The following is a 26,009-nucleotide window of genomic DNA, read 5'->3' on the forward strand; positions in this document are numbered from 1 at the left end:
AGTGTTAGTTTTATTTTTTGACCTTTAATAATTTTAATCTGTTACTTCAAAAAATGTTAGTAGTGAAACAACCCGAATTTAAATTTCTAGTTAATTTTTAGCTAAACGATGGTTTAAAAAGAAAAAAAATTGTAATTTCAACATCTCCATGTCTTAGTTGCAGTATTTCAAGTTAGCAGTATGGCGTGTTTGCCATATTTTCATGACTTAGTTCCAGTGAGTCGGAAAACTCCTTCTTCTATTTTCCATATTTTCCATATCGTCTTTTCTCTTCTTCTTCGTGCTTTTCGTTTTGTTCTGTTAAAGGCCGACGAAACCTGATTATATTGGTTAGGTTGTAAATGTATAAAATTTACTTTAGTATTTTGTCTGTAGGATTTTTGATTTAGCTTTAAGTGATGTAGCTTTAAAATTTTCTACAGCTAAAAAAATGGGGCTTTAAAAAATAAGATGTTTACAGCCATTTTTTGTGTGTTTTTGCTGTAGCTTTAATTTTTTGGTTGTAACTTTAAAAACCAAGATAAAGCATGATTGGTAGTATTTAAGATTGTAGATGAAAATTAAAACTAAAGTGACTTCTTACAACCCAACCAATCACCCACAATATTCTTCCAGTTCTATGTTGCTAAATATGACAAAACGACATCATCTCTAGGTGCCTTTTAAAAAAAAAAATCAATGATTTTAATCGACCAAACAATTAAAGCACGTGTGTGCCACATAAAGCCACGTAAAATTTAGTTCGTTGTGATTTAAACTTGATTCAAAAGTTTGTGTACAAAGACAAGAAAAAACAAATTTATGGTGAAATTGGCATTTTCCCCGGTTTTTCCAGACTCAAAAATTAAAAACTTGCACCAGTTTCGTTTTGGTTCGCAAGTTTGAACCACATAAAACAACTTTTAAGAATAAGACAAAGGTTCTGATTGTTTGCATGGTCAAAAATGATGCTGACGTATACAAATATAGCAAAAAATACAACAACGTCGAGTGAATCTCTCTATCAACTCTGTCTCGTAACGCACATCCAGTTTCTTAAAGACTCCTCACCGTCTTTGCACGTGATCGGAACGTGCCATGAACCTTTCTCCGATTCCTGAATAAAAAAATATCCAAAAATAATCATACATAGACTCATCAGGTCTATCAACAACATCAAGAACCCATTTCATACAAAACAAGAAAACACAAATCTGACTTGAGATTGCAAAAACAAACCTGGATCACAACCGAAAAAGGAGGTGGCATTTCAAGCTTTAGACTTCCTTTCACAAATGTATACCGAACCTGAACCAAATCATAAACCGAAACTTACCTTTTCAATTTCGGTTTAATGTCTAGAAAACATCAAAACATATATACTTCAAATTCCATAGTTACCTGATGCCTTAGTTTCCATTTTTGGAAAAAACTGGTACTTAATAGCTCAAAAATGTGATCTCTCATCTCATCATTAGTCACAAGCAAGCACTTGAATTTAGCAGCAGCATAAAGCCAATACCTGAAACAAATTTATAAATAAGAATCAAAGATCGAGTAACCAAAGGTTGAGAGTAAAAGAAGCTTAAGCAAAGTACATACCAATCATCATTAGAACCTGGTGGAGTCGTGTATAGAACATCATTACTAATCCACTCTTCCACCACATTCCGATGATTAGGGTTTTCTAAAAGCGCGTTCACCCGTTTCTTGTGCAAGAGAATCAGCGGCCATTTTTTGTTACCACTTTTACTGTAAAGCTCCTTCACTACAGCCTCAAGCTGCTCTTTTCCACCATTGTGCATTGTGTCAGTATTCACCAGAATGTATTAAAAAATAAATATGCAAAGGAAGAAACTTTGATGAGACCTGTGGTAGACTAAAACCACCATCTGCAAAATTTTGTTGGTAGAGCCCAATGTTAGCTCCATCTAGTATAGCTTCATAGTCTCCATGCTTCTCAAGCCACTCCTGCCAAATGTAAGATGTTCAAGATAAGTACATATTCTTGTTTCAATAAAAGATAGATAACTTTTAGTCTCTCTCTAACCTGAAACTCGCTGAAGTCCTCCATTGGCTCAGATGAATTCATCTTCGCCTTCCTCTCCACAGCCAAAGCCACCAAAGAGTTCACAAAATTCTCAGTCTCTACCTCATTGGTATCTACACAAGCCAAATGCTCACCGCAGCTCAAACATTCTCCATCAGCGCTAACGTTACCTTTCTTCACAACCCATTTGCCTTCCCCAACCCAGCCAAGACCATGCCACCCACCCCCATTCTTCAAAGCAGCTGCTCTAAGCAACTCAACATCAGAACCAATCCTAACAACCTCGCTAGCTTTCTCACTACAGAACCATTCCTCAATAACTTTTGAGGTTTCTTCACTAACAAAGCCAACATATTCCCTTAACTTATGCAAATACCTATAAACCTTGTTCTCTCTTCCCGTGGCAGCGCTTACTTTAAGCAAAGCCGAGATCTCCACCTCCTCCAAGACGATGCCTGAAGCCTCCATGTGCTCTTCAACTTCGTAACCCTTCTCAGCCTCCAACCTCTCGCAGTAACAGAGCAAAGCTGGAGCATAAGTCCTCAGACGTGGGACAGACACGCCGCCAACAGCAACAATGTCTTTCACAACCTTGAATGCATAATCACCGTCCCCCTTGGCAGCAGCTAGTCTAGCCATTGAAGTAACAGATGCTTCATTAGGACTAATTCCTGAGCCAACCATACGTTCAAAAACCTGGAAGCCACGGTCAATGGCAAGGGTTTGAAGAGATGGGTCACCAAGGGAAGCGGAGCAGAGGTAAAGAAGGGACTGAAAGTGTTGCTGGCTGAGTCTGACGTCGCCGGAAGCGATGGCTGCGTCGTAAAGAGACAACGCAGCTGAGAGGTTTTTGGACTTTGAACATGAATGGAGACTGACAAGGAGGTTCTTTTCTTGGTTGTGGCTTGCCTTCTTCTTCTTGTTCGGTTTTGTAGGGGATTCGTCTCGGTGGTGGCGAGAGCGGGGATGATCAGAGGTGGCCATGGAAGAACACAGGTGAAACTTAGCTGCACAAGACTTCAAAGTTACAAGCTTTGCATTGGCCAAAGTGGAGGATGAAACCTTTACCCTGATTAGACAAAAAGATCTCAACTTTGAGTGAGCAGAAACAAACAAAAGTATCAACCTTTACACATAGACAAACAAAGTATCAATCTTTTTCTTTTGAAAGCAACAAAGTATCAATCTTTACAGAGATTGACTCTAAGAAGATCAGGCTCAGAGAGGGTATGTACTCTAGATTTATCAGAAACAAGGGTTTAAGGAACAAGCAATTGGAGATTCGATTCCTCAACATTCAGAGCTAGTTTCGATTGATTTCAGAGGAATCTAGGTTAAAGGGGGTTTATGAATCACAGTACTGCTAAGATTGACACAGACCCTTAGAGAGATGCGACCACAGGGAATAAGTGAAGAGTATATTGGTTATTAAGAAGCTAACCTGCGAGGAATGGGTCTATAGGGTGAGAGAGTTTCACAGAGAGAACGAGGCGCGGCGCAGAGCAAGGAAGAAGAAGAAGAAGAAGAAGAAGAAGGCAGCGGGGGTTTATTTAATTTCATAGTTTTCGAGTTTTGGATGTGTATGTATATTAGATCAAAGATATTATTATTTTCTATCGTTCAAACACACCCCCAAACAAAAATAATTTTTGGTTTAATACAAAAATATATACGTTTATTGTTTTCAAAAAATGAATTGGAAAATCTCAAATTTTTTTTTGCTATAAAAGTTATGATGTATATTAGTCCTGTTCAAAACAAAATATTTTTTTTGGAAAAAAGGATGAACATTGCTTTTGTCTGTTTAGAGCATGCTGGGTGGCAAAAAAATATTTTTAAATTTTTTTGATAAAAATGTAAAGATATTATTATTATATTTTTAGATTTTTGATAAAAGTACAGTGACAATGAAAAACAACAAAAACAAAAGTTTCAAACACCAATTCGATCTAATCTAGAAAGGACCAACACAACAAGCAAAACCACTATTCAGATACCTCACCAATCCGCACTTACAATTTGCAAAGAGCCACAATTATTTCGGGAGATAGTGGCAAAAAAAAAATTGAACGTGTCTTTGCAATGGTAATAGTGTGACAGTCGATTTATGGTTCGATTGGTAATATCTGTAGCTGTAGAATTTTTGCTGTAAAAAAAAATTTGTGGAATTTGTGCTGTGGCTTTAGATTTTGGTGCTGTATAAATAAATAGAGCTGTGGACAGCACCTACAGCAACTACCAATCACGCCCTTAGACTCATCAAAAACGAATCACGGGAACTACATTTGATTACAAGGTGACATGCATTGTCTTGTTCTCTAGTAGCCAAAAACCATCCCAGCACACACTACTAGTATCAATTATCGCTAAAAGATACGTCGTGAGATTAAATGTTACAAATTATTTTATTTTTTTGAACAATAAAAATGTTACAAATTATGACCCAATATTACCATACATGTGATATATTACATAATGTCACATTTTAATCAGAGGCGTGCCTACAGTGTATTGAAAAAGGCATTCGCCTCAGGCCCCCGATTAATATGACTGTTTTTAGGGCCTCAAAATTTAAAATAATTTATAGTCTAGTGGTTTAGACTTATTTAAAAAAAAACATTTCTACGAAAATTAATTAACTCATTTTCTGAATTCATGTATTTTTTTTCTATATGATATAATATAACATATTTACGTTATAAACTTATTCTTTTACAGTATTAGACTTGTGTATTTGGTGAAAATAATATATCATATTAGAAAATTGTTTTCATTACGGTTGTAAATAAATTTATTTTTAGAACTTGCCTTAGGCCCCTAAAACTCTTCGCACGGCACTGATTTTAATGAGTTATTTTCAAATATACTACATTTAAATAATTGATTCAAGAACATATCCGTGTATTTCGAGTTGATTTCTAAAATTTTAGAAACTTTCCTGAAACTTAAATAAGATAAAATGCTATCCTGTGTTTTCACATGCATCAAGTAATTGCTTACAAATTTTTCTATTTAAAATAACGAATTGAAAAACAGGCAACTTGTACATTAAAATTGGCTTACATCAAGTAGTTAATTGTTTACAGAATTTAGCTTTTTAATAACCTACTGGAAAAAGTCAGCACTGTCAGCTTGTAAATTAAAGCTAAATTTTAATTTCAAGTCTAAGAAAATTAAAATTCTTGGAACTTTCGATGGATAAACAAATTTGTGCTTTGAAATGGTAAATATGAGAAAATATATGGTTAATAGACTTTTACTAGTTATAACTTTTGCATTGTCAAGCCCTTTATAAAAAAAACAAACTTTTGAATTGTCCAGTTTTTTTTGTTAATATATGAAACGTACATTTTCAATTTTCTTTTTTTTTTATTAAACACCTAGTTATATAAACTTGCATGTAAGACATGTGCATGGACCAACTGGAATAATGAATAGTCCACATGTAATGTTCATATAGTCAAACAATATAAAATCCACACATACAGTATGTGCCTATATAATGTACAACGATCCTGATTGTATTACCTTAACTTAGTCCACACAAAAAGCAAAGCTTCAGCTCCAAAACAAAAAAAAATGGCGATGATGAAGATGCCAAACGAATACGCAAAGCTAGAGAAAGAAGATCCTAGTGAGATGATCCACAGGAGAGCTCAGTTTCTGATCCAAAAGATTCTCCAACGAGCCGACACAGAGACATTAAGACGGCAACAGAAGAGAAGTATATTGATCAGAACGTCTTCGTTTAGAGTGGTGGGAATGAGAGTGAAGATTGGTAAGAAGCTTAGGAAGCTACGGAAGAGTTGTGTAGTGGCGAATAAATATAGTGATCTTATGCCACGTTTCCTTAAATCTCTTAGGCGTTATTTCTTATGTTCATCTTCTCGGAACGTCTCTGATCTTCCTCCTCTCTTTGCCATCCACGTTTGAATGTTTTTATCAGGACTATATTTTATTTTTCCTATCATACCATGTCATATATATATTGAATAAAACCTCATCAGTGGTGTCTTATCACTTTTTCTCTGGGGTCATAACTATATGAATCGTGTGGATTCTATAAAAGTTTACAGACAGAATTATTATCAAATATAAGGATCTTGATTGTCATATTGTGACATGGTTTAGTAGTTTAACCTACGAATATGAGTTATAAACTTAATGGTCCATAAAGATCCAATCGGTTTTGTACACAAATTAAAATTTAATTGGATAACTATTTAACTTAGATATTTTTCTCGGTCACTCGTATATTTTCTAACTATATTCCTTGAGTCGGAGACTAACCTACTCTTCAATCTCTTGCACAATTTAGACTACTACAATCCATATAAATTAGTTGTGGGAGATTAATATAAGCTATATCATTGACTAGACCACCAAAATATAGCACTTGGAATGTTTTCATACATATATGTGTGTACTAACCAAGCAATGGCAAGAGTCTCACGACAGAAATACATATGACTTTATGAGAAAGGGAAAATGGTTGTGTGAAATACTAGTGAACATGGCCCCAATACATTGAACATTTCCTCTAAATTAATTAAAGTCGGTGATGCTTTATCGCTTTACGAAGCGCTTTATTTCGTCCCGTTGACTAATTTTATTTTTGATTGCGTAGAAAGTTGACTAGAGTATACTATAGCTTCATTATGAAATGCATATTTAGTTAGTACAATCATTAATTAGATCTCTGACCATCGCTGTTGGTATTAATAGTCACTCACAATTTGTCTTGGGATCCGCTTAACTGCGTTGTGACAACAGCAAAAAACGAATGCAATTTGTAACTGCGTTTGTCTACTAGCTTCAGGCATTTAGGTCTGACAGAAAAGGCGATCCGCACGATCGCCAACACAATTGTCTCCTTGATGGAATACTGTTTTTGTAGATAACCAAACTAGTACATTACTGAACTAGATCAGAATCCAAACCAATTAATCAAGATTAATCATAAATTTAAAGTAAGAGAAACCGTATAACTATCTAGGAGGCATTATGTGTTTGTTTAGACTTTTGGGGTATTTGTTGAGATCCCACATCACAAATTTAAAAGAACAAAACTAAGATATAAAAGGATAAGTTCAATTCATCTTCGCCAATTAGTTTTAATTTGTAAGTTTATGATAAAATCAAATTTGATATGATATCAAAACTTAGTTTGTTGATTCAAATAAAATAGACCTAAAGGATTAATATAAATCCTAAAGTGAGATTCAGTTTGAGATGTGGAGATAAGAATCATTATCTCGAAAGAACGTATTGAGATTTCACATCGAAAATTAAAAGGGAACAACACTAGTTTATAAAAAAAATTGACATGGTATCAAAGTTTCGTTTGTTGATCGGTTAAGCCCCAAAATTACCAGTCTTAAAATAAGATTTGGTTCGAGATGTACCGATAAAAAACACATGATAAACCCAAATTTGATAGCATTGAACAATTTGATCATAGTGGATTCAACCGAATATGCGACAAACATAATTTAGAAATGTACTTGTGGTTTTAATTTTGGGTTTAAAATTCGAATTTATCGATTCAAATGGTCAAGTTAGATTACTTCAAATAGTTGCATTAGATATCTTTTAATATGATTGTCGTACCGTAACCTTGTTTTATATTGGAGAAAATAATACACAGCAAGTGGAAAACAAGCTGAATTCTCTCTCTAGCTAAGCAAAAGTATAAGATTTAAGAAAAGTTGACCAATACAACATCGTATATTTATTAGAAGCAGAAAAACAAGTTACTGTAAGATTTTTCTTTACTCCTAGGAATTTGGTATTCTATGAACCAACTATATATGTTTAATGCATGCATGTAATAGCGAAATAATATTTGGTCTAGTGTGGCTTAGAGTAGTTGAAAGATTGCATGGAAGTGCATTGATGTTATCAAACTAATAATATTCCCTCCATTCATTAAAGATACATATTCTAGAGAAAAAATTTTGTTTATTAAAGATTTATTTTTTACATTTTCAATGCATATTTTATTAACTAATTACAAATTTTAAAAATCTTAATTGCACTAATTGATTTTTTATTGGTTTAAAATTATGGAAAGATGATAAACACAAAAAAATATGCAAATTTAATGTTTTATTAAAATGTGTGAAAAAACTAGAATATAAATCTTTTAAGAACAGAGAGAGTATAATTTAAAACTACTTTAAATAGAATGAACAAATCATCCATTAATTAGATGACCAAAATCGTTTCTGCAAGATTTGGTGGATATAAGTGATTGATGTTTTAGATTTTGTTTTTGTATTTTGAAAGATTGATGTTGCAGAGTATAATTAATGCATTTGTCTTTAAAATTTTTAATATAAAATATGAATGATGAAATTTTATTGGCAAAATCAAAAAGTACTGAAAGCAGTTTACAAAAAAAAAAAAAAATCAAAAAGTAATAGCAAAGCAATATATTTTAAGTGAATGTTAAAACATCAATTATTCACATATTGAAGAGGCTACTTCTTATCGTCCCACATATCCAATCGCTTATTCGCTTTTTCAACCTGAATCATTGTATAACAATAATCACCTTGATAATTTTGACACGCAATATGATAAGACTTGGTATCACGTAACACTAACCTCTTTATCCCAATCTGTTCGGTACGTGACGTAAAGTAAGATGAGGGTTTGCATGAGGGTACCTCCAATCATACCAGTCCATATTCCCTATCACCATAATCACAAAATTAATTTTACTATATAGGTATGTAATGCATATGTTATGCAGAAAATACTGTAAAAAGCCGAACCTTGGCTTGAAAATTGAAGGTGAACCCTAGAAGACACCCAACAGGAATACCAACAATATAGTAACAGCCAACATTGACATATGCCACGAATGTTTGCCATCCACATCCCACGGCCACTCCTGCAACACAAATACCAAAAACCGAGTACTATTTAGCCGGTTTGGTTAACGTACACTGGTTTTCTCCGGTTTAAGTTAAAAATAATTGCAAGTATATACCGCTCAGGACGGGCTGGATTCCATTGAGGATTATGGTGACGGCGAGAAACGGGCAGAGGTCAGAGACGGCTTTAGCCACCTCATCGTCCGCCGTGAAAATGTAGCTGACGTATTCACGTGACACCATCACCGCGAGTGCCTCCACCACGGAGATCACGAAGGAAACAAAAGTCGCCATCCATGTAGAGAACAAAGCTGATTTTGGATTTCCTGCTCCAAGTTCATTACTTGTCCGTACACTGCCATTGTTTTTTTTTTTTCAATTTATGATTTAGTTTCAAAAATGTTGGTTAAAATTTGAACTAAATTTGAAATATAAATACAAACCTTGCAGCCGCATTGAAGCCTACAGAGACCATAAATGATAATGCTGAAATTGACATACTACAAAAAAAAAAATTGACAAAACTAAATAAATAAAGTCATATCTCTCAACATCATTAGGTTGAAAAGTTTCCAGGTGTATACACAGCTATAAAATACTGACTTTATCTTCATCCTTAATCATTATACGGGTTTGACGATTACAACGATCCAAACACATAAAATTAAAAAAATGACAAAATAAAGACAATTATAATGGACTTACCAGATGGAGAGAGAGTCTAGAGATAGAGCAGGGTCTTTAAGCAGACCAGCGAGAAGAACCAGAATTTGCGAATACCACATTTCCAGACAAATCATCACAGCAGAACCAGCAGAGAGTTTAAAGAAGCTCCAAAGACCTTGGAACGATCTCCAGCTAAGACCAGTCCATGTATGTCTAAATCTTTGACTACTTGTAATATACAAAGTCTGGGCCACAACTATAAGCCACCAAGAGATAGTCAGAACATAAGCGATGCCCATAAGACCTAAGCCCATCACGTAAACGGTGACCCACGTCAGCACGGTCTGGAGGAGAAATGCAGCGGCTGAGATGTACGCACTGGGTGTCACCACGCTTTGGGCCTGGAGGAACTTTTGGGCCGTGAAGTTGACGGCGTAAGCGAAGATCTGAGGGATAAGTGCAGCAATGTACATGGAAGCCATGTACGAGACACTTTTGGGCTCGCCTAAGAGGACTAGAATCGGGTACGAAAAAGTGTATAGTAGTGTCAAAGGCAAACCAACAAGAGCGAGGACGATCGTTGCTCTCTGGAGATATATCCCAAGCATATCATAACGGTGTGCTCCATGTGCTTGTCCACATAAAGTCTCCACTGCACTTCCCATACCTAACTGTAAAACCGAAGTTCAAATGGTAACTATGTTTCCCAAGTTTCATCAAACGGAAAATTATTCAGCATAATGACAAAATTGTGAGCATCAACCATAAAAGAAAAAAAAACGTGTCGTCTTTGACTTTCCTTTCTAACAATTATAATTCAATATCGTAACATACTAATAATAATTCGATTTCACAACTTGTGTTTTTCTGGTCAAATATTTATTTAAGAAATTATTATTCTAGATTTATTGGAAAATGAAGGAAGTTTATACTATATTTTCTCTATGTTCCAGGACCTACAAAATATAAATGATCATATATAGCAAATATACAAATTGAAACATGAAAAAAAAAACAAAATGAAGCAAAAATTGCTTTTGATTTTTTATACAAATAGCACAGAGTATATTGTACCGTATCTTTAGATGGTAAACAAATATAACCTAAAATATATAGGATAAAAAGCATCATCACAGGCTGTAATCCTTAAACAATGGCTCAAAATCATTATATGGTGACAATTTATATATATTTTATTTTTTATGGTCATATACAGTATAAATTTTATAAATTAACTCTCAATAAATTAATAAACACTATAAATTAATAAAAAATTTGGATTCCGAATTAAACCGTCCCAAAACTATGACACAAATCGATAAAATAATAAGATAATAATTTTTAGAAAGTTCTAAGCAAATATATGGTCCCATTAAATTATAAATTAATAATCTATCTATATATACATTTTATATAAGTACAAACTAAACATTATATTGTTGGTTTTATATCTAGATATCTATTTTTCGTAAAATTTCAATATACTTTGATAATATTTAGTAAAATTATATCTAAAATCACATTTAAATTATATCAAACATAAAAATATAAACCAAATAATAGAATAAAACAATTTGAAAGTCTAATTTCTAAAATTTAGTTAACATGTATACGGTAAAATGAACTATTTTCTTATTGTATAAATAAAAAATAGAAAATATAGAAAACATATTAAAAATGATTTTTTTGTAAATTAATAACTATATAAATTAATAAAATATCATAATCCCAACACTATTAATTTATAGAGTTTTTTATTGTAATTATTTTGTAAGTATTGTTCCAAGATTTGTTGAGAAATGAATTTAAAATAAAAATAGAAAGACGTACATTCATAAAAGTTAATCTTTGAGAAAGAAAAAAAAAGAAGTACAAAATCATTGAATAAATGGTAAATAGAAAACGAAGGAAAAATATGGATATTAATACCAGAAAAGGATAGATGATAAAAGTACCATTAAAGTTACAGGCCTTAAATCCCTAACCATGTGGAGACACTTTACACATAAAAATTTAATATTAACACACTAAACGAGGTTAATCACATCTATATCTAAATTGATACATCAGCAATTTCCCTTCTAAAAATTCTAGAAATTTGCACCTTTACCACTAATAACAGTTTAAGGAAAAACAATTACTGCTAATGATTTAATAATATCACCATGTCCCCAACGACTCCATACATAAACTCAACGTACCATGAGGCCATAGGCGAGACTGAAGCAGCTGTTTCCAATGGAAGCGGCAGCGAGTTCTTTACGGCCAATATGTCCGGCAAAGATTCGTGCAGAGATACTCATTCCGCTATTGACTATATAGACAAGTATCGCCGGAAGTGCTAAGCGGAAAAGTAGTTTCATTTCTATACAAGCGCCTAAGTACACGCGCCTCCGGTAAGAAAGGCTACTCTCCGTTAAAACACTCTCAAGTCCGACGTCCGATGGAGGTTTTTGATCCACCAACGGTCGCAGTAGATCTGTTCTCTCCGTCGTCTCATATGACGCATCCATAACGTTTCTAACAACAAAAGTAGAAACAAATAAAGCGTTTGGTTGTATAGAGTGAAAGGAAATGCGAGGCTTCTGAAATAAGAAAAATGAAGATAAAGAGAAACAAAGCCTTTGTGTGTGTATAAATAGGCATTGGATTCATTATATTGTATATAATTTATATGGTTGAAAATGATTTAGATGGCTTTGTTGATTTTCAAAAGTATAATAATATGATATTAAAATCATTAAGGATCTAAAATAAATATTATATTTATTCCTTCCAGAATTTAAAATTGGTCTTGTCGATAGGCATACTAAATATCCGGGTACGAGTACGAGCATTTACACTTTCATATAAATAATAGCAGTAGACACAGACAAGGGTACTCGAACGAAATTGTTACGGTAATCTATTATGAGACCAGGCATATATTTATTGTTTTTAATGGTATATTTGAGATTTCAGATGTCAATAAATGGGACCACTAGTACAGCAGAGCCAGGACCCAAGACTTACCGCTAGTGTTTAGAAAACCAGACCAGACTGGCCAATCAGACTCTGACTCGGCCATGTAACCCATTCCGAATTATATCAAAAACTAGATTTGAGTTAAATCAGTAAATCCGATCAAAAATCGGTGAAACTCGCTAAAACTGATGATTCGGTTCCATATTAAAACATGATTTTTCAAATTCAAGTATTTTTTAAAGAAAATTGCAAAATAAAATATTTCATAAAAAAAGTCATTGGTTTCTAAATATCTCTCTAAATATTTTTTTTAATATTCATTTTTAAATTAGTTTTATTTTGATATCATTTTTAGACTCTAACAATGATAACTCTAACAATGATATAAATTTTTATAATTTTTTATAGTCATACATATATATAATATAATTACTTAATATACAATATAATTTAAATTCAAATTTGGTGACCAGTATGATCATTATTTTAGTTACAATGCCGAGTCAATGTCCGATCCGGTTTTCAAAACATTGCTTTCCACGGATACTGAAAATATGGAGGTGTCTAACTTTTGAATCTAACACTATTAAAAATAAATCACTCGTTAGAAGATAGGTCAGATAATCGATCGATACAATAAATTATAACTAATTTGTATAATCAGATAATTAAATTAGTCGCTTCCATCCATAACAGTGGCCAAATAAGTGGGTAATAATATCAATTTACTTTCTTTTTAATATCAAAAGGCTTATCTATTCTAGTATCAATTTACAATGTTGTTGATTTAGTCAGTATGTGTTCAAAAAAAAAAGATTTACTCAGTAATAACAACAATGTTGGACGCATGAACACGAAAAATAGTTTGTTCTTGTTGGACTTTATTGTTGTCTTCCTCCACGTGTAGTTTGGTATGTAGTTTTAAGTACTTTTAACTAACTTCGAATATTGGCACGTGTCTTTAACACATTTGCGATAACAAATGCGACTATCTTGGTACACCCTTAGTCCGGACCACCACAAATGTCAAATACTAGGGGAAATGATACAGAATGCATTTGGAAGAACATGAGTAATACATTTGAATCCTCTGCATATTATTAAGAGATCTTGGAATTACTAAATTGAATTAAGGAAAAAGTTATAATTTGATGCAATTCGCAGTAAAATAAATAAATATTAATTTAAATTTAACTAAGATATTTGAATCTATGTATTCTATATGATAAAAAGCACCCATATAAATAAATAATTTAATGTTATAACAAAAGTCACCAAATAGGAATAATAATTAAAATTATATAAAGTGTTTCAATAATTGCGTAGATAAACGTAAACAACTATAAAATGAATTTAGAAAAAAAAATTAAATATAATTTGTTCAGAAGTGAACGTGGGGTTTAAGTTGAAAACCAAAACAAAATACTAACTCAAATCTTAACACATGTAATTTCTTTTAATGCTGAGTTACCCCTTGATTTATCAATTTTATTAAAGTAATAACTCAAAAATGTAACTCAAGCATAACACTTTATCACTCACATAGTAACTCAAAAATAAGAAAAAATAATTCGTGATTGGTAACATTTTTTAGTTATCCTTATAACTCAAACTTAATCAATGATAACTCGATCACCAATCAAAGCCGTTAAATATAATTTCTTTTAGTTATCTGGAAAAGGTAATATTTGTCTATATATTTTTTTTTTATATATACGTTGAATTGTGATAGACAAATTTTATATCAATAAGTATAAGAACTAATGAATATTATTTTAAAATATTTATACTTAAGATATTTTTTAAAAACTTATCATGCTTTCAAAACAATCACTACATACATAAACTTTGTTTGATTTTTTTATCATTTATTGCTGCATATTTATTTTTCTTCTTTTTTCTTATAAATTACAATTTTTGAATAAGTGTTTTGGGTTTTAATAAAAGTATATTTTTCAAACAGAATTTTTATTTATTGCTTCATACTTTTCATTCATCATATTTTCTAGTAATCTAGATATATTTTGCGGGTCAAATGTTAATTGACTAGTCTTTTGAACTATGTCTATGACATTAGACAAACCAAATTGCTTGTAATGAAAATTAGATATATATGCTATCTGACTATACAAACAAATAAATCTAAGTTTGGTAAATTTTGAATATGGAATTTTAGTACCATTCTAAATCTACTGTGCCATTTCGATCACACTTGTGTGTTTTCTTTACTTATTGGTCTAAGAAGAAGAAAGAAAGAAATAATGAAAACTTATCCCAAGAAAAACACGTGACAAAGATGTTGATTACTATAGTTATGTTTTCTTCTTCTTTGGGCTCTGCTTGTTATCCTTTGGTTGTGCTATTCTCAAAAAGAAAAAGAGGTTGACGTGATATGTGTTCTTTGCATTGTGTACGGTGTTTTGCTTTGTCAAAACACATGAATTTAATTACAATAATTTATTTTCACGACATATTGTATCTAATGCGGTTGACAAAAAAAATGTATCTAATGCAAATTTATTGATGGTCACGAAGATGATCACTCCAACGAGTAGGTGCACAAAGTGAGTACTTTCTTACCGTATAAACTCTATAAATTAATACTCGATATAAATAAACATTATAAATTTATCTGATTCTGAATTTAGTTGATTCAAAATATGACACAAATCGATAAAATAATAAGATAATAATATTTTAAAAAATTTCATGTAAATATATGATCTCATTAAAATCATAAATTGATAATTTATATATATATATATATATATATATATATATATATATATATATATATATACATTTATACATGTAAAAACAAATAGTTGTATTATTTGTTTTTTTTTCACAACAGAATTATCTCTATATTTTCTCGATACTTCAATATATTATGCTAATATGTAGTACAATTATATCTAAACCACAATTAAATTTTATAAATATATTTTATATACACGAAATAAAATAATAACAATTACGTGAAAGTTGAATTTTAAAATTTTAATTAATGTATATATGGTAAAATCAACTATTCTTTATTTTATTAAAAACATTTCTAAAATAAAAAATCCAGAAATGGATTTTTTTTTAAATTAATAAATCTATAAATTAATAACATTTCATAGCCTCAGCATTATTAATTTATAGAATTTTACAGTATTTTAATATAGGGTATTTGACTATTTGGTATTTGGTTTGATTTTGTTTTGCGTTATTTTACACTTAAATAATTATTTTATTAAAATTAAAGTATTTTTTTCTAAGTTATTATATTGCATTATAATACGGGTTAATAAATAAAATAAATATAAATATTTTTTTTTAAATATGTATTAAAATTACTCTTTCCAAATCTAAAATATGAATATATTAAAATTTCCAATTACATTTTTCATAATCACCAAAATTGTTTTGTAAATAATAACAGTTTAAAAATATGTTTTATAATTACAGATTTTATAACATTATGTTTTCAAAATAATAATAATTCAAATAAAACATTTTAAAATAAATCATTATAAATCTTAGATTGAATACATTTTTAATCTATTAACAAATTAAACATAAGTAAATGTTCTGAAGGAATATGGCAAACGTAATCAACAAAAGGGTATGTGAGATATGATAATATGCTAAAATGTTTCTTCTCAAGTTCGACTTTACTTTGAAATAAAAATCATAGTTATACAGAAAGTGTAAGCTTGAGCTTCGACCCGTGCAGATTGTCTAGTAATCCGGTAATATACGACACTAGGTTAAGATCCGCACACGTGCAGGATGAGATTATATATATAAATGATTTTTACATATTAAAACAAAATTTGTGTTCATTTACGTATAAGGTACATAATTAAATTAGAGTAATCACATAAATCAAAATAATCTCTTATTTATTGACAATCTTTTTTTGCAGGCAACACAAAATAATTATTTTATTTATATGGTAATTAAATTTCAATAATGTTGTAATAAATGAATCGTAACAAAGATCACTATACAACTTTGCAGATAGATCTAAAGACACAAATAGAAGTTATAGAACCATAATAACACTTAAGCACCGATAGGATGTTTTGCGACAACCGAAAGACTCGTCTATAAACACTTGGGTTTCGATAGGAGCTGTCCTAGATGTGGTGACCCTGAGGAAACCATTAATCACCTCCTCTTTGAATACTCCCGACCTTCCAGGTGTGGGTTTTATCGGACTATTCGTCCCTTCCGGGTTACTTCCCGAGTACCTCTGTTTATCAAAACATGAACTTCTTATTTTGGAAGAAGAGAAACGTGGCCTCTATGGAACCACTTATTGAAACTTTCCTGTAGATCTTATGGTACATTTAGAATGCTCAGAATGATAAATTTTTCAGTGGTAAGAATATCTCCCCATTGGATACCTTCCATCTAGCTTCCCTCGAAACTGAATGTTGGAGGAAAGCAAATTTACTGGAGGAAGGAGAAGAAGAGGAGCAACATCTTGCTTTGTCGCTGGTTTCGACTCTTCATGTGATTCTCCAACGTCCATCTGCCAAATCGATGCGTCATGGATCGATAATAGCACGGTTAGTGGCTTATGGTGGTTCTACAAAGATCAAATGGGAATCGAAAGATTTAGACTACAAGGTTACAGGAAAAGCCTATCAGCCCTCCATGCAGAGATGGAAGGACTCATATGGGCGATGTCCTGTTTACGAGAGTTACAGTACACCGTGATTTATATCGAGACGGACTGTTCCGATCTGGTTGACATGATTGCTAACCCTACTGACTAGCCGGCCTTTGCCTCCGAGTTAGTTTCTTTCCGGCTTCTACGAACCGGTTTCTTAGAGTTCCGCATCGGTCATATACCGAGGACTAGAAATTCTCTTGCAGATTCTCTCGCCAAAGAGGCAAGATGTATTGGTGTTCTCTTTTCCTATATAGATCAGATCCAGCCGGACATAACGCTTTTTCGGAACGACTCAAGCCCGACTACCACTTGGTCTAAGAAGATACGTCGATAAAAAAAAAAAAAAAAAGAACCATAATAAACCAAGTTTGGAATATGCCTTAGCGGCCCAAACCCAAATTATCTAACTTGAAGTAGGCATTAGGCCTAAGACCAATGTCCTAATTGATTGATGAAACCAGTGGTGCAAGCACAGTAACCCAATAACGCCATTCCGTAACAAAGTTTTCTATCACTTTCAAGCAGGCTGATACCAAGTCTGAAGTATTTTACTCGCGACGATGGGGTTTTGGTCACGGAACGAGGATATCCTGTTTTGTTTTTGATGGTTACATTTCAAACGAGAAACAAGAACTAAAGAATTGGCTAGACGGGAAAGTGAACACAAACCTCAATACGTTTTTATATAATCTAACAAATATAAATAGAGTCGAAAACAATCCACCTAACTATGGTCTAAAATTCTCTTTATATTATTTCATTCGGTTAGACTTTGTGTTATCTTTATACTCGATTTCGCTCCACACAAGCATCGATCATCGATTTGTACTTCAGTCCTATATACATGAGAACGCGTATGTATATATATAAATCGAACAGTTCAATTAGATTATTATTTCATATTGGTTGTTTTCTTTTCTTATCCATATAGAGGTCATTGTAAGCATGGTTATACGAGTTTTGTAACACAAAAGCTTAAGGTGTGGCAAACAAATTATTGCTCTTCTTATTATATCCAATCAATCATATACTAATACCACATCAGTGAGGCAGATGGAGGGTGATCATACATATTTCGTTGGATTCATGGCTAAAACGAAGAAGAAAACTTCATTATTAGTTTATGGCTTAAATATTATTTATCAATCACATCGACAAAGCACATGTTCAGTTTAATCAACTAAAAATATAAAAAGTGAAAACGATAGAATTTTGATTAATAAAATTAATTTTAATAAGAACGCAAATAATTGAGGCAAAATAAAAAGGAAAGAAAAGACAAAACAATGAGGCACCACATGCAGATTTTGGTACTTTAGTTCGTCGGTCTCCATCGTCACGCTTCAGCCATTCACTCTCTAATCCAGCAACAAACTCGTCGAGTTCGGTCTTAATCTGACAAGTATTGTTGGGTTCAGATTAGGCCACGTGTCGGTTTTAGTAGACAAGATAGTTGGACCGCTTGCAATGAGTGCAAACGTGTCGCACAAATAAATTGCGACATGTCTTATGTGCTTACCCATACGGAGATGTTGATGTAGCCCCCACTACAGTTATATACACTGAAATAAAATAAGCCAAATATACAGTGTTCTATTAACTTGACATATAGTCTATTCTATTGTTTGAATTGTCCTTATATTAGAGAATAATCGGATCAATAGAGGAGCTACCTACATTTATTTACCTCTTATTTTTTATATAAATGAGTAATTGATAAGTGTTGTGAGTGCTTTCCACATCTTATTTTTTTTCTACATCTACTTTAGTTTACCAATCATGCTAGAAAAATTTTAAAGCTACAACCATAAAAACTAAAATAGAAAACAAAATAGCTTTGAAAATCAATTTTTTAAAAATTTTATATTTAGTGTTCTGAAAATAATTAATCTACAGCTATTATTTTAAAACCAATAAATAAAAACCACAGTATTTACCAATCATCTCCAAAGTTTAAAACGCACGAAAAAAGTCGGCACCTAAAACTATAGTTATGGTTGAAATCTTTCGGATGGATAGTTGACAAGGTTATGAACGTTGAAGGCATTCTCTAGCTGGACGTAGCTGTCCGCAATGCTGATTTTGTTTTCTTGGATAAAGAGAAAAATAAAATAATAAACAAAACAAAACATTACTTTACAATCTTGTTAAAGTAGGTCAATATGTTTGTATAACGGTGTGGTCAACATGTCTGTATAATAATATGGTTTATGTAAATCGTTTTTTTTCAAAAAAACTCTCTCAAAATTACCCAAATATTTTATTATTTATAATAAAAAATCAATTATTATATTATTTATAAGATTACATGATAATAAAGATTCGGGAGAAAATTTTGATACTGATTTAATTTTTAGTTTTAAATAACAAGTTTAAATAATTATTTTTAAAGACAACTAGCGCAATTATAATTTTTATATAAAATAAGCTACTGACTATAAAATTTCAATAATGTCATATAAAATCTCAGTAATGGCGCATAAAATTTCATATTTCAGATATATAAAATATTTTTTTTATTAAAATATTTTTTTTTTAAATTAATATAAATATATAATATGTATCTCGTATTTAAACTATTCATTATAAACTAAGTGTTTTGTCCGCACATGCGGAGATAATTTTTTAACGAATACTTATTAGTTTATAATTTATTAATTCAAAAACCAGTACGATAATATATGAAATTTCATCAATATATATATATTATTGTATTAAATTTTTAAAACACTCACATATTATATTTTTTTACATCATTTAAAATATTATTTCCAGATAAAGACACAATATATAATAATTAACTTATTTTAAAAATATATTTTATTTTGAAAAAAATATTATATAATTTATAATAAATTACGTATTATAACTTATAAATCTAATATTACTTATATAAATTTCGTTTTAATTAATTGTATAATGAATTATTTACAAAATTTATTTTTCATTAATATATAACTACACATCTTTGTTTTTTAAACCTAATAAAAGAAGGAATAAAAAATAATGTTTGTGAGAACATATTGAAAATAGAAACTGTAACAACATGTTTATCTTGATAATATAAGTTCATAAAATAAACCATTAAAATATGTACAACACTATTGCATCAACGGAAACATTGAGAAATATACTAATTATATATATATTTTTAAAAGATATGTTTCTTTTTTTGGTTAATTTTTATTTTTATTGTAAATATTTTATGATTAACTAATGTCTAAGCTAATTATTCATTAAGGGTACAACGATTGTTTTAATTTTTAACGTAAGAACTCGGATGCAAAAAATCACTTTGCAAATAATAAAGTAGATAAAATAGATTACAACAAATATTAGTTATATATAATATTAGTTAACTATATCTTTTATGTATTAGCATTCACATATTGTTATAATATAAGATAGATTACGATAAATATCACTTACATATTACATTTATACTATTATTTAACTGTAATATAAAAAATTACTCAAAAATATAGATGATCTTGATTTATAGTATAGATTATATCCTAATACTTACTAATACTTAATTTAAAATAATAATATTATCCAAATTAATAAACTAGTGATTCAGCTAAAAATTACTAAAACATGATAAATAATCAAAATTCCTTAAAATTATGGAGAAGATGACAACTAAGTAAATTCACTTCTCAAATAAAAATTACTAAAGCATGATTAAAAATCAAAATTTCTTAAAATCACGGAAAATATAATAACTAAGCAAATTCACTTCTCAAATAATAATGTATATGTTACTATATTCATAGTTTGTTTTGAACCGCTTATTTTAGACGAATCGCAATTGTATTGCAATATGTGTTCTCTTATGTAAACTACAGTTCAATATCCAATATCTATTTGTGTCGCAACGCTTAATCCATCCAGAGTCTAACTTATTTTGAGGAAAATATTAGAAAGAACAAAAAAACTTTTAGGAAAGTGAAGTCAAACTTATCAAAATTACAGTATATTAGTTACTGTATTGGTGATTTGACGTGAACTAAATGCAAACAGTACTCTTCACATCTAATTTATATACTCACACATGCTCATCATCATTTTTGGATCTTTCAGTCATAAGAGCCATAACACAAAGCAAGAAGAGATCTTGAAACATATTGCAACTTTCGCAACATGTTTTAATTTTTGACTTGTAGTAGGTTCATAGAGATACTTAGCACAAAAATAGAAGCATCTATTTCCTTTTAACATTAAGATAAATATGCGCAAAGGTCGCAGATTAACGATTAGCCGGAGCGAGCGGTTTCTATGGGATCATCATAAGTCCAGTGACCGTCACATGGATGGAAAAGCCGCCGTCGAGATGGAGCTCATGGAAGAGGATGTCTGGTCGGTGATGGAGGCTCATGAACAACCAAACGCATGGACCATACGCTCCCCCAAAACGACGGGCGGTGAACGGAGACACAACGGAGGCGGCACGGGTGGCCTGGCCGATAACAATGATGGACGGAGGAAGAAACACGTGGCGAGTTCTGCGCCGGTGAAAGTGCCTGACTGGAGCGAGATCTCAAAGGAAGAGGAGTCTATCGAGTCATCACATAATGACAATGCTTCTGACGTGGGTGATGGTGAGATGGTGCCGCCTCATGAATACGTGGCGCGTAGCCGTAACGGTGACGGTAGCTCATCAATGTTTTTAGGCGTGGGGAGGACGTTAAAAGGAAGAGACATGAGACGCGTTAGAGACGCCGTATGGAGCCAGACCGGGTTTGATGGTTAAGTAGGTACTTAATTTAATTACTAACTAGATTTTGATCCGCGCTTTTAAAACGCGGATTTATTTTTGTTTTTTTTTTAATTAACAAATATTTAGTAAATGTCACATTTTCATATATTTGTGCTTTATTTTATAAAAAACTTAAAATTTTTATCTTTATTTATCGTATTTCATTTTAAATAATTATTTATGTTTAAAAAATTAAACTTTATTTTTTTAATAAATTTAAGTTGGTATAACTCTGATAAATTAATTTTATTATGTGGTTAATATTTTAATTAAAAAATATATACTTTTAATAAAGATTTATATTTTTCAATAAAAATATTCAATTATTTAAACTTGAACTCAATGACCCAAAAAAAAAAGTGAGAATTGAATCTGATTTTTTAATAGGCCCAAATGGCTCAAGAGAGATTTGATGTGAGCTGGATCCGAAAATAATGACCCAATATAGATGTCTTATTAATATTACTTTATTGCCCTTATTACTTTATTGCCCTTAATGAAACATGCAATGTTAGTAAATGAAAGGACAGGCTAATGTAATTATGACAATAGGATCCTGCTTATAGATATATATAAATGTGATTTGTACATAGACTTGGCGTAATTAAGCACCATACAATATAATGTCATCATCATGTTAAAAAATGGATTATTTGCGTGGAAAGAAAGATCAAAACCGTTAATGACGGCAGAAAACAAAAAACAAATATTTTTCTTACACAAACAAAACTTGTGAGATCGAGCAAACCACATTGTCCCCATCGTGCTTCTTCTTCCTCTAACCTAGAACACAAGAAATTCTGAAGAAAAAAAACAAAAAAAAACCCTAATATGGGTTGCTTCAGCAGCAAACATCGAAGAACACAGAGTGACGTCGTCAATGGAAACGTACATCGGTCAATTCCGACAAACCAATCACAAACTCATGTCCCTCGTGACGTCACCGCACATAGCTCAATTCCGACAAATCAATCGCAAACTCATGTCTCTCGTGACGTCACCGAGCCTCAAATTCCGACAACGACTCAGAATCATCATCATAATCCACAAGAACAACAAGAATCCAAACCCGTCAATCAGCAGATAATCGAAGAGTATCAGGTTTTCAAACCATTGAAACCCATCGCTCTCCTAGAAACAGAGACGATCCTAGGCAAACCCTTCGAACAGATCAAGAGACACTACACGTTAGGTCACGAGATAGGCCGAGGGCAATTCGGTATAACCTACACTTGCAAGGAGAACTCAACGGGAAACACGTACGCGTGCAAGTCCATACTCAAACGAAAGCTAACGAGGAAGCAAGACAGAGACGACGTCAAGAAAGAGATTCAGATCATGCAGCATTTGTCAGGGCAGCAGAACATCGTCGAGATCAGAGGCGCTTACGAGGATAGACAGTCGATACATCTTGTGATGGAGCTGTGCGGTGGGGGTGAGTTGTTCGATAGGATCATAGCTCAGGGTCATTACTCGGAAAGAGCAGCTGCTGGTGTTATTAGATCGGTGCTGAATGTTGTGCAGATATGTCATTTCATGGGTGTGATGCATCGTGATCTCAAGCCTGAGAATTTCTTGCTTAGTAGTAAAGATGAGGACGCTATGCTTAAGGCTACTGACTTTGGATTGTCTGTGTTCATTGAAGAAGGTGAGATGTGTAACCAAATCCTCTTCTTATTTGCTTATTGTTTTAAATTTCTTAAGACTTTGATGAATGTTTGAGTTATGGTGTGGGTATAGAATAGACTATTACTTAAAGAATCTTAGCTCATTTTGTTATAGTACATATTGCTAAGCTTCAAGTTATGCCATTTCAGTTAGTTGATAATCTTGAATTCATTTAATCTACAGGGAAAGTGTACAGAGATATAGTAGGGAGTGCGTACTATGTTGCTCCTGAAGTATTAAGACGAAGTTATGGCAAAGAGATCGATATTTGGAGTGCAGGGATTATTCTTTACATCTTGCTCTGTGGTGTGCCTCCTTTTTGGGCAGGTAATATAAAAGCTGAGAAGTTGTTTTGAGTTTGTTTGTCCATTTAGTTATGTTGTTGTGGTTGTCACATTTTACGTAGAAACTGAGAAGGGGATATTTGAGGAGATAATAAAAGGAGAAATTGATTTTGAGAGCCAACCATGGCCATCTATATCTGAGAGTGCTAAAGACCTTGTGAGGAAGTTGCTCACTATGGACCCTAGGAAGCGAATCTCTGCGGCACAAGCTCTTGGTAATAATGTCCACTTAATCAATGATTAGCTGCTAAACAAAATATTAAGTGCGGTTGTGTAATGTTTTCATAGAGCATCCTTGGATCAGAGGCGGAGAAGCACCGGATAATCCTATTGATAGTGCTGTGTTATCTAGGATGAAGCAGTTCCGAGCAATGAACAAGCTTAAGAAGCTAGCTCTAAAGGTTAAAGAAACTACAAACTTCTCTTATAGAAGTAATCCGTCTCTTCTGTTTTGCATGATCATTGGTTGTGTTTCTTGCAGGTTATTGCTGAAAGTCTATCAGAAGAAGAAATCAAAGGTCTTAAAACCATGTTTGCGAATATGGATACTGATCAAAGTGGCACTATCACTTACGAAGAACTCAAAACCGGGCTGGCTAGACTCGGTTCTAAACTCTCTGAAGCTGAAGTTAAACAACTCATGGAAGCTGTTAGTACTTCTATTCTCTCACATTCTTCTCTTGAAAAGACAGAACCTGAGAAGATAAGTCTTTTTAAATAATATGTTTTCAGGCTGATGTAGATGGCAATGGAACAATCGACTACATTGAATTTATCTCAGCAACGATGCATAGATACAGATTGGACCGAGATGAGCACTTATTCAAAGCTTTCCAATACTTCGACAAAGACAATAGCGGGTACGTTCATGGAGAAAATATAGACTTAGAAGTTAGAACTATTGTGAGATACTAAGATGGGTTTGGCTTACACAGGTTTATCACAATGGATGAGTTAGAGTCAGCGATGAAAGAGTATGGTATGGGAGATGAAACTAGCATAAAAGAAGTTATAGCAGAAGTAGATACAGATAATGTAAGTTCTGTTTCCCTCTACATAGAAACCAACTAAAGAAGTTCTGAGCCAAAATTCATATTAACGGGTCTCTTGTGCAGGATGGAAGAATAAACTATGAAGAATTCTGCGCGATGATGAGAAGTGGTACCACACAGCCACAACAAGGGAAGACTTCTTCCATTCCATTGACTGATTAGTCGAAAAAGGAGGAATATAACATTAGTATTGATTCCCAACATTTGTCTTAGATTCATTTGCGTAAAGTGTTCCAGTCCTAAACCGATGAAAAGTTTTAGAAAAAAGTAGTTTATGTTTTTAGAATATTCAATCATTTGACTTGAGATAGATTTCATACAAGTTGCAGAATAATCTGGCTTGGGAACAACTTTTTTATTCATGTGAATCATCGAGAAAAACGTAACAAACAATCTGCTTATCAAGAAGAGCAACACGTTGTTGTGTTTTTATTTGAAAGAATAAAAGGTTATTCAATCAAAGTGGTACATCAGGTGCATATATAGAATGAAACTAAGAAACCAATAATTGAATTCAGTATGATCTTCAGCTTGGATGGTTATTGTTGAATGTTGAGTTCTTGTCCCGAACCAAGTAACCAAACTTTCGTTGATATACTTGAACTGAAAGAAATCTGCTTTGTATGTTCTTATTCACAAATTTGAGAAGACCAGTCGGATCTAGAGGATTCTCACCATCCCACCTGAATTTCTCTTCTCCATGTGATTGTTGCGTAGAATGTACATCAAAGAAGAAATGGTTTTGGAGCGGTAAGGTTTGTACTAGAAAGGATATGGATAATATCACTTCATGTCGTATATATTACAGATTTTAAACTAAATTTATGATACAATGTATGAATATATATATATATATATATATATATATATATGTATATTGTTTTTTAATCACCAAATCAATTAACTAAACCAATCTCATGTGGTTGTATCAATCAATACTATTAAAAAAGAACAAGTCTTAAAAAATCTACCTATGA

The 26,009-nt window shown here is 32.1% G+C and overlaps 5 protein-coding genes across 7 annotated transcripts; 3 read left to right on the forward strand and 2 right to left on the reverse strand.

The window, feature by feature from the left end:
* Nucleotides 1-788: 788 nt before the first annotated feature.
* Nucleotides 789-5,692, reverse strand: LOC103859603 (proteinaceous RNase P 3). Of its 2 annotated transcripts, none has more exons than XM_033292247.1 (7): nucleotides 5,558-5,692; nucleotides 2,030-3,098; nucleotides 1,849-1,950; nucleotides 1,582-1,760; nucleotides 1,381-1,501; nucleotides 1,219-1,287; nucleotides 789-1,096 (listed from the first exon to the last, which is right to left on the reverse strand). In XM_033292247.1, the coding sequence occupies exons 2-7, from the start codon at nucleotides 3,011-3,013 to the stop codon at nucleotides 1,004-1,006; spliced, it is 1,548 nt and encodes a 515-aa protein (XP_033148138.1). In that variant the 5' UTR covers nucleotides 3,014-3,098; nucleotides 5,558-5,692; the 3' UTR covers nucleotides 789-1,003. The 2 variants fall into 2 exon arrangements, with proteins under 2 accessions (XP_033148138.1, XP_009135421.1); XM_009137173.3 differs by lacking the exon at nucleotides 5,558-5,692 and adding an exon at nucleotides 3,471-4,479.
* Nucleotides 5,558-7,430, forward strand: LOC103859612. The gene has a single exon (XM_033292292.1). The coding sequence runs from the start codon at nucleotides 5,609-5,611 to the stop codon at nucleotides 5,960-5,962; it is 354 nt and encodes a 117-aa protein (XP_033148183.1). The 5' UTR covers nucleotides 5,558-5,608; the 3' UTR covers nucleotides 5,963-7,430.
* A 937-nt stretch (nucleotides 7,431-8,367) lies between these two features.
* LOC103859622 (protein DETOXIFICATION 39) lies at nucleotides 8,368-12,089 on the reverse strand. The gene is made up of 7 exons (XM_009137196.3): nucleotides 11,778-12,089; nucleotides 9,616-10,247; nucleotides 9,354-9,410; nucleotides 9,027-9,265; nucleotides 8,809-8,927; nucleotides 8,639-8,725; nucleotides 8,368-8,559 (listed from the first exon to the last, which is right to left on the reverse strand). The coding sequence occupies exons 1-7, from the start codon at nucleotides 12,087-12,089 to the stop codon at nucleotides 8,512-8,514; spliced, it is 1,494 nt and encodes a 497-aa protein (XP_009135444.1). The 3' UTR covers nucleotides 8,368-8,511.
* A 9,203-nt stretch (nucleotides 12,090-21,292) lies between these two features.
* On the forward strand, nucleotides 21,293-22,827 carry LOC103859632. Of its 2 annotated transcripts, none has more exons than XM_033292269.1 (2): nucleotides 21,293-21,966; nucleotides 22,356-22,827. In XM_033292269.1, the coding sequence occupies exon 1, from the start codon at nucleotides 21,441-21,443 to the stop codon at nucleotides 21,960-21,962; it is 522 nt and encodes a 173-aa protein (XP_033148160.1). In that variant the 5' UTR covers nucleotides 21,293-21,440; the 3' UTR covers nucleotides 21,963-21,966; nucleotides 22,356-22,827. The 2 variants fall into 2 exon arrangements, with proteins under 2 accessions (XP_033148160.1, XP_009135451.1); XM_009137203.3 differs by having other exon boundaries at nucleotides 21,294-21,986; nucleotides 22,536-22,827.
* On the forward strand, nucleotides 22,800-25,384 carry LOC103859640 (calcium-dependent protein kinase 15). The gene is made up of 8 exons (XM_009137213.3): nucleotides 22,800-23,616; nucleotides 23,820-23,963; nucleotides 24,043-24,195; nucleotides 24,269-24,381; nucleotides 24,462-24,629; nucleotides 24,713-24,840; nucleotides 24,916-25,015; nucleotides 25,096-25,384. Exons 1-8 carry the CDS (start codon nucleotides 22,800-22,802, stop codon nucleotides 25,192-25,194), a joined length of 1,722 nt encoding a protein of 573 aa, XP_009135461.1. The 3' UTR covers nucleotides 25,195-25,384.
* Nucleotides 25,385-26,009: the final 625 nt, after the last annotated feature.

This window comes from Brassica rapa, chromosome A01, assembly GCF_000309985.2.
Source record: "Brassica rapa cultivar Chiifu-401-42 chromosome A01, CAAS_Brap_v3.01, whole genome shotgun sequence".
Classification (NCBI taxonomy): Eukaryota; Viridiplantae; Streptophyta; class Magnoliopsida; order Brassicales; family Brassicaceae; genus Brassica; species Brassica rapa.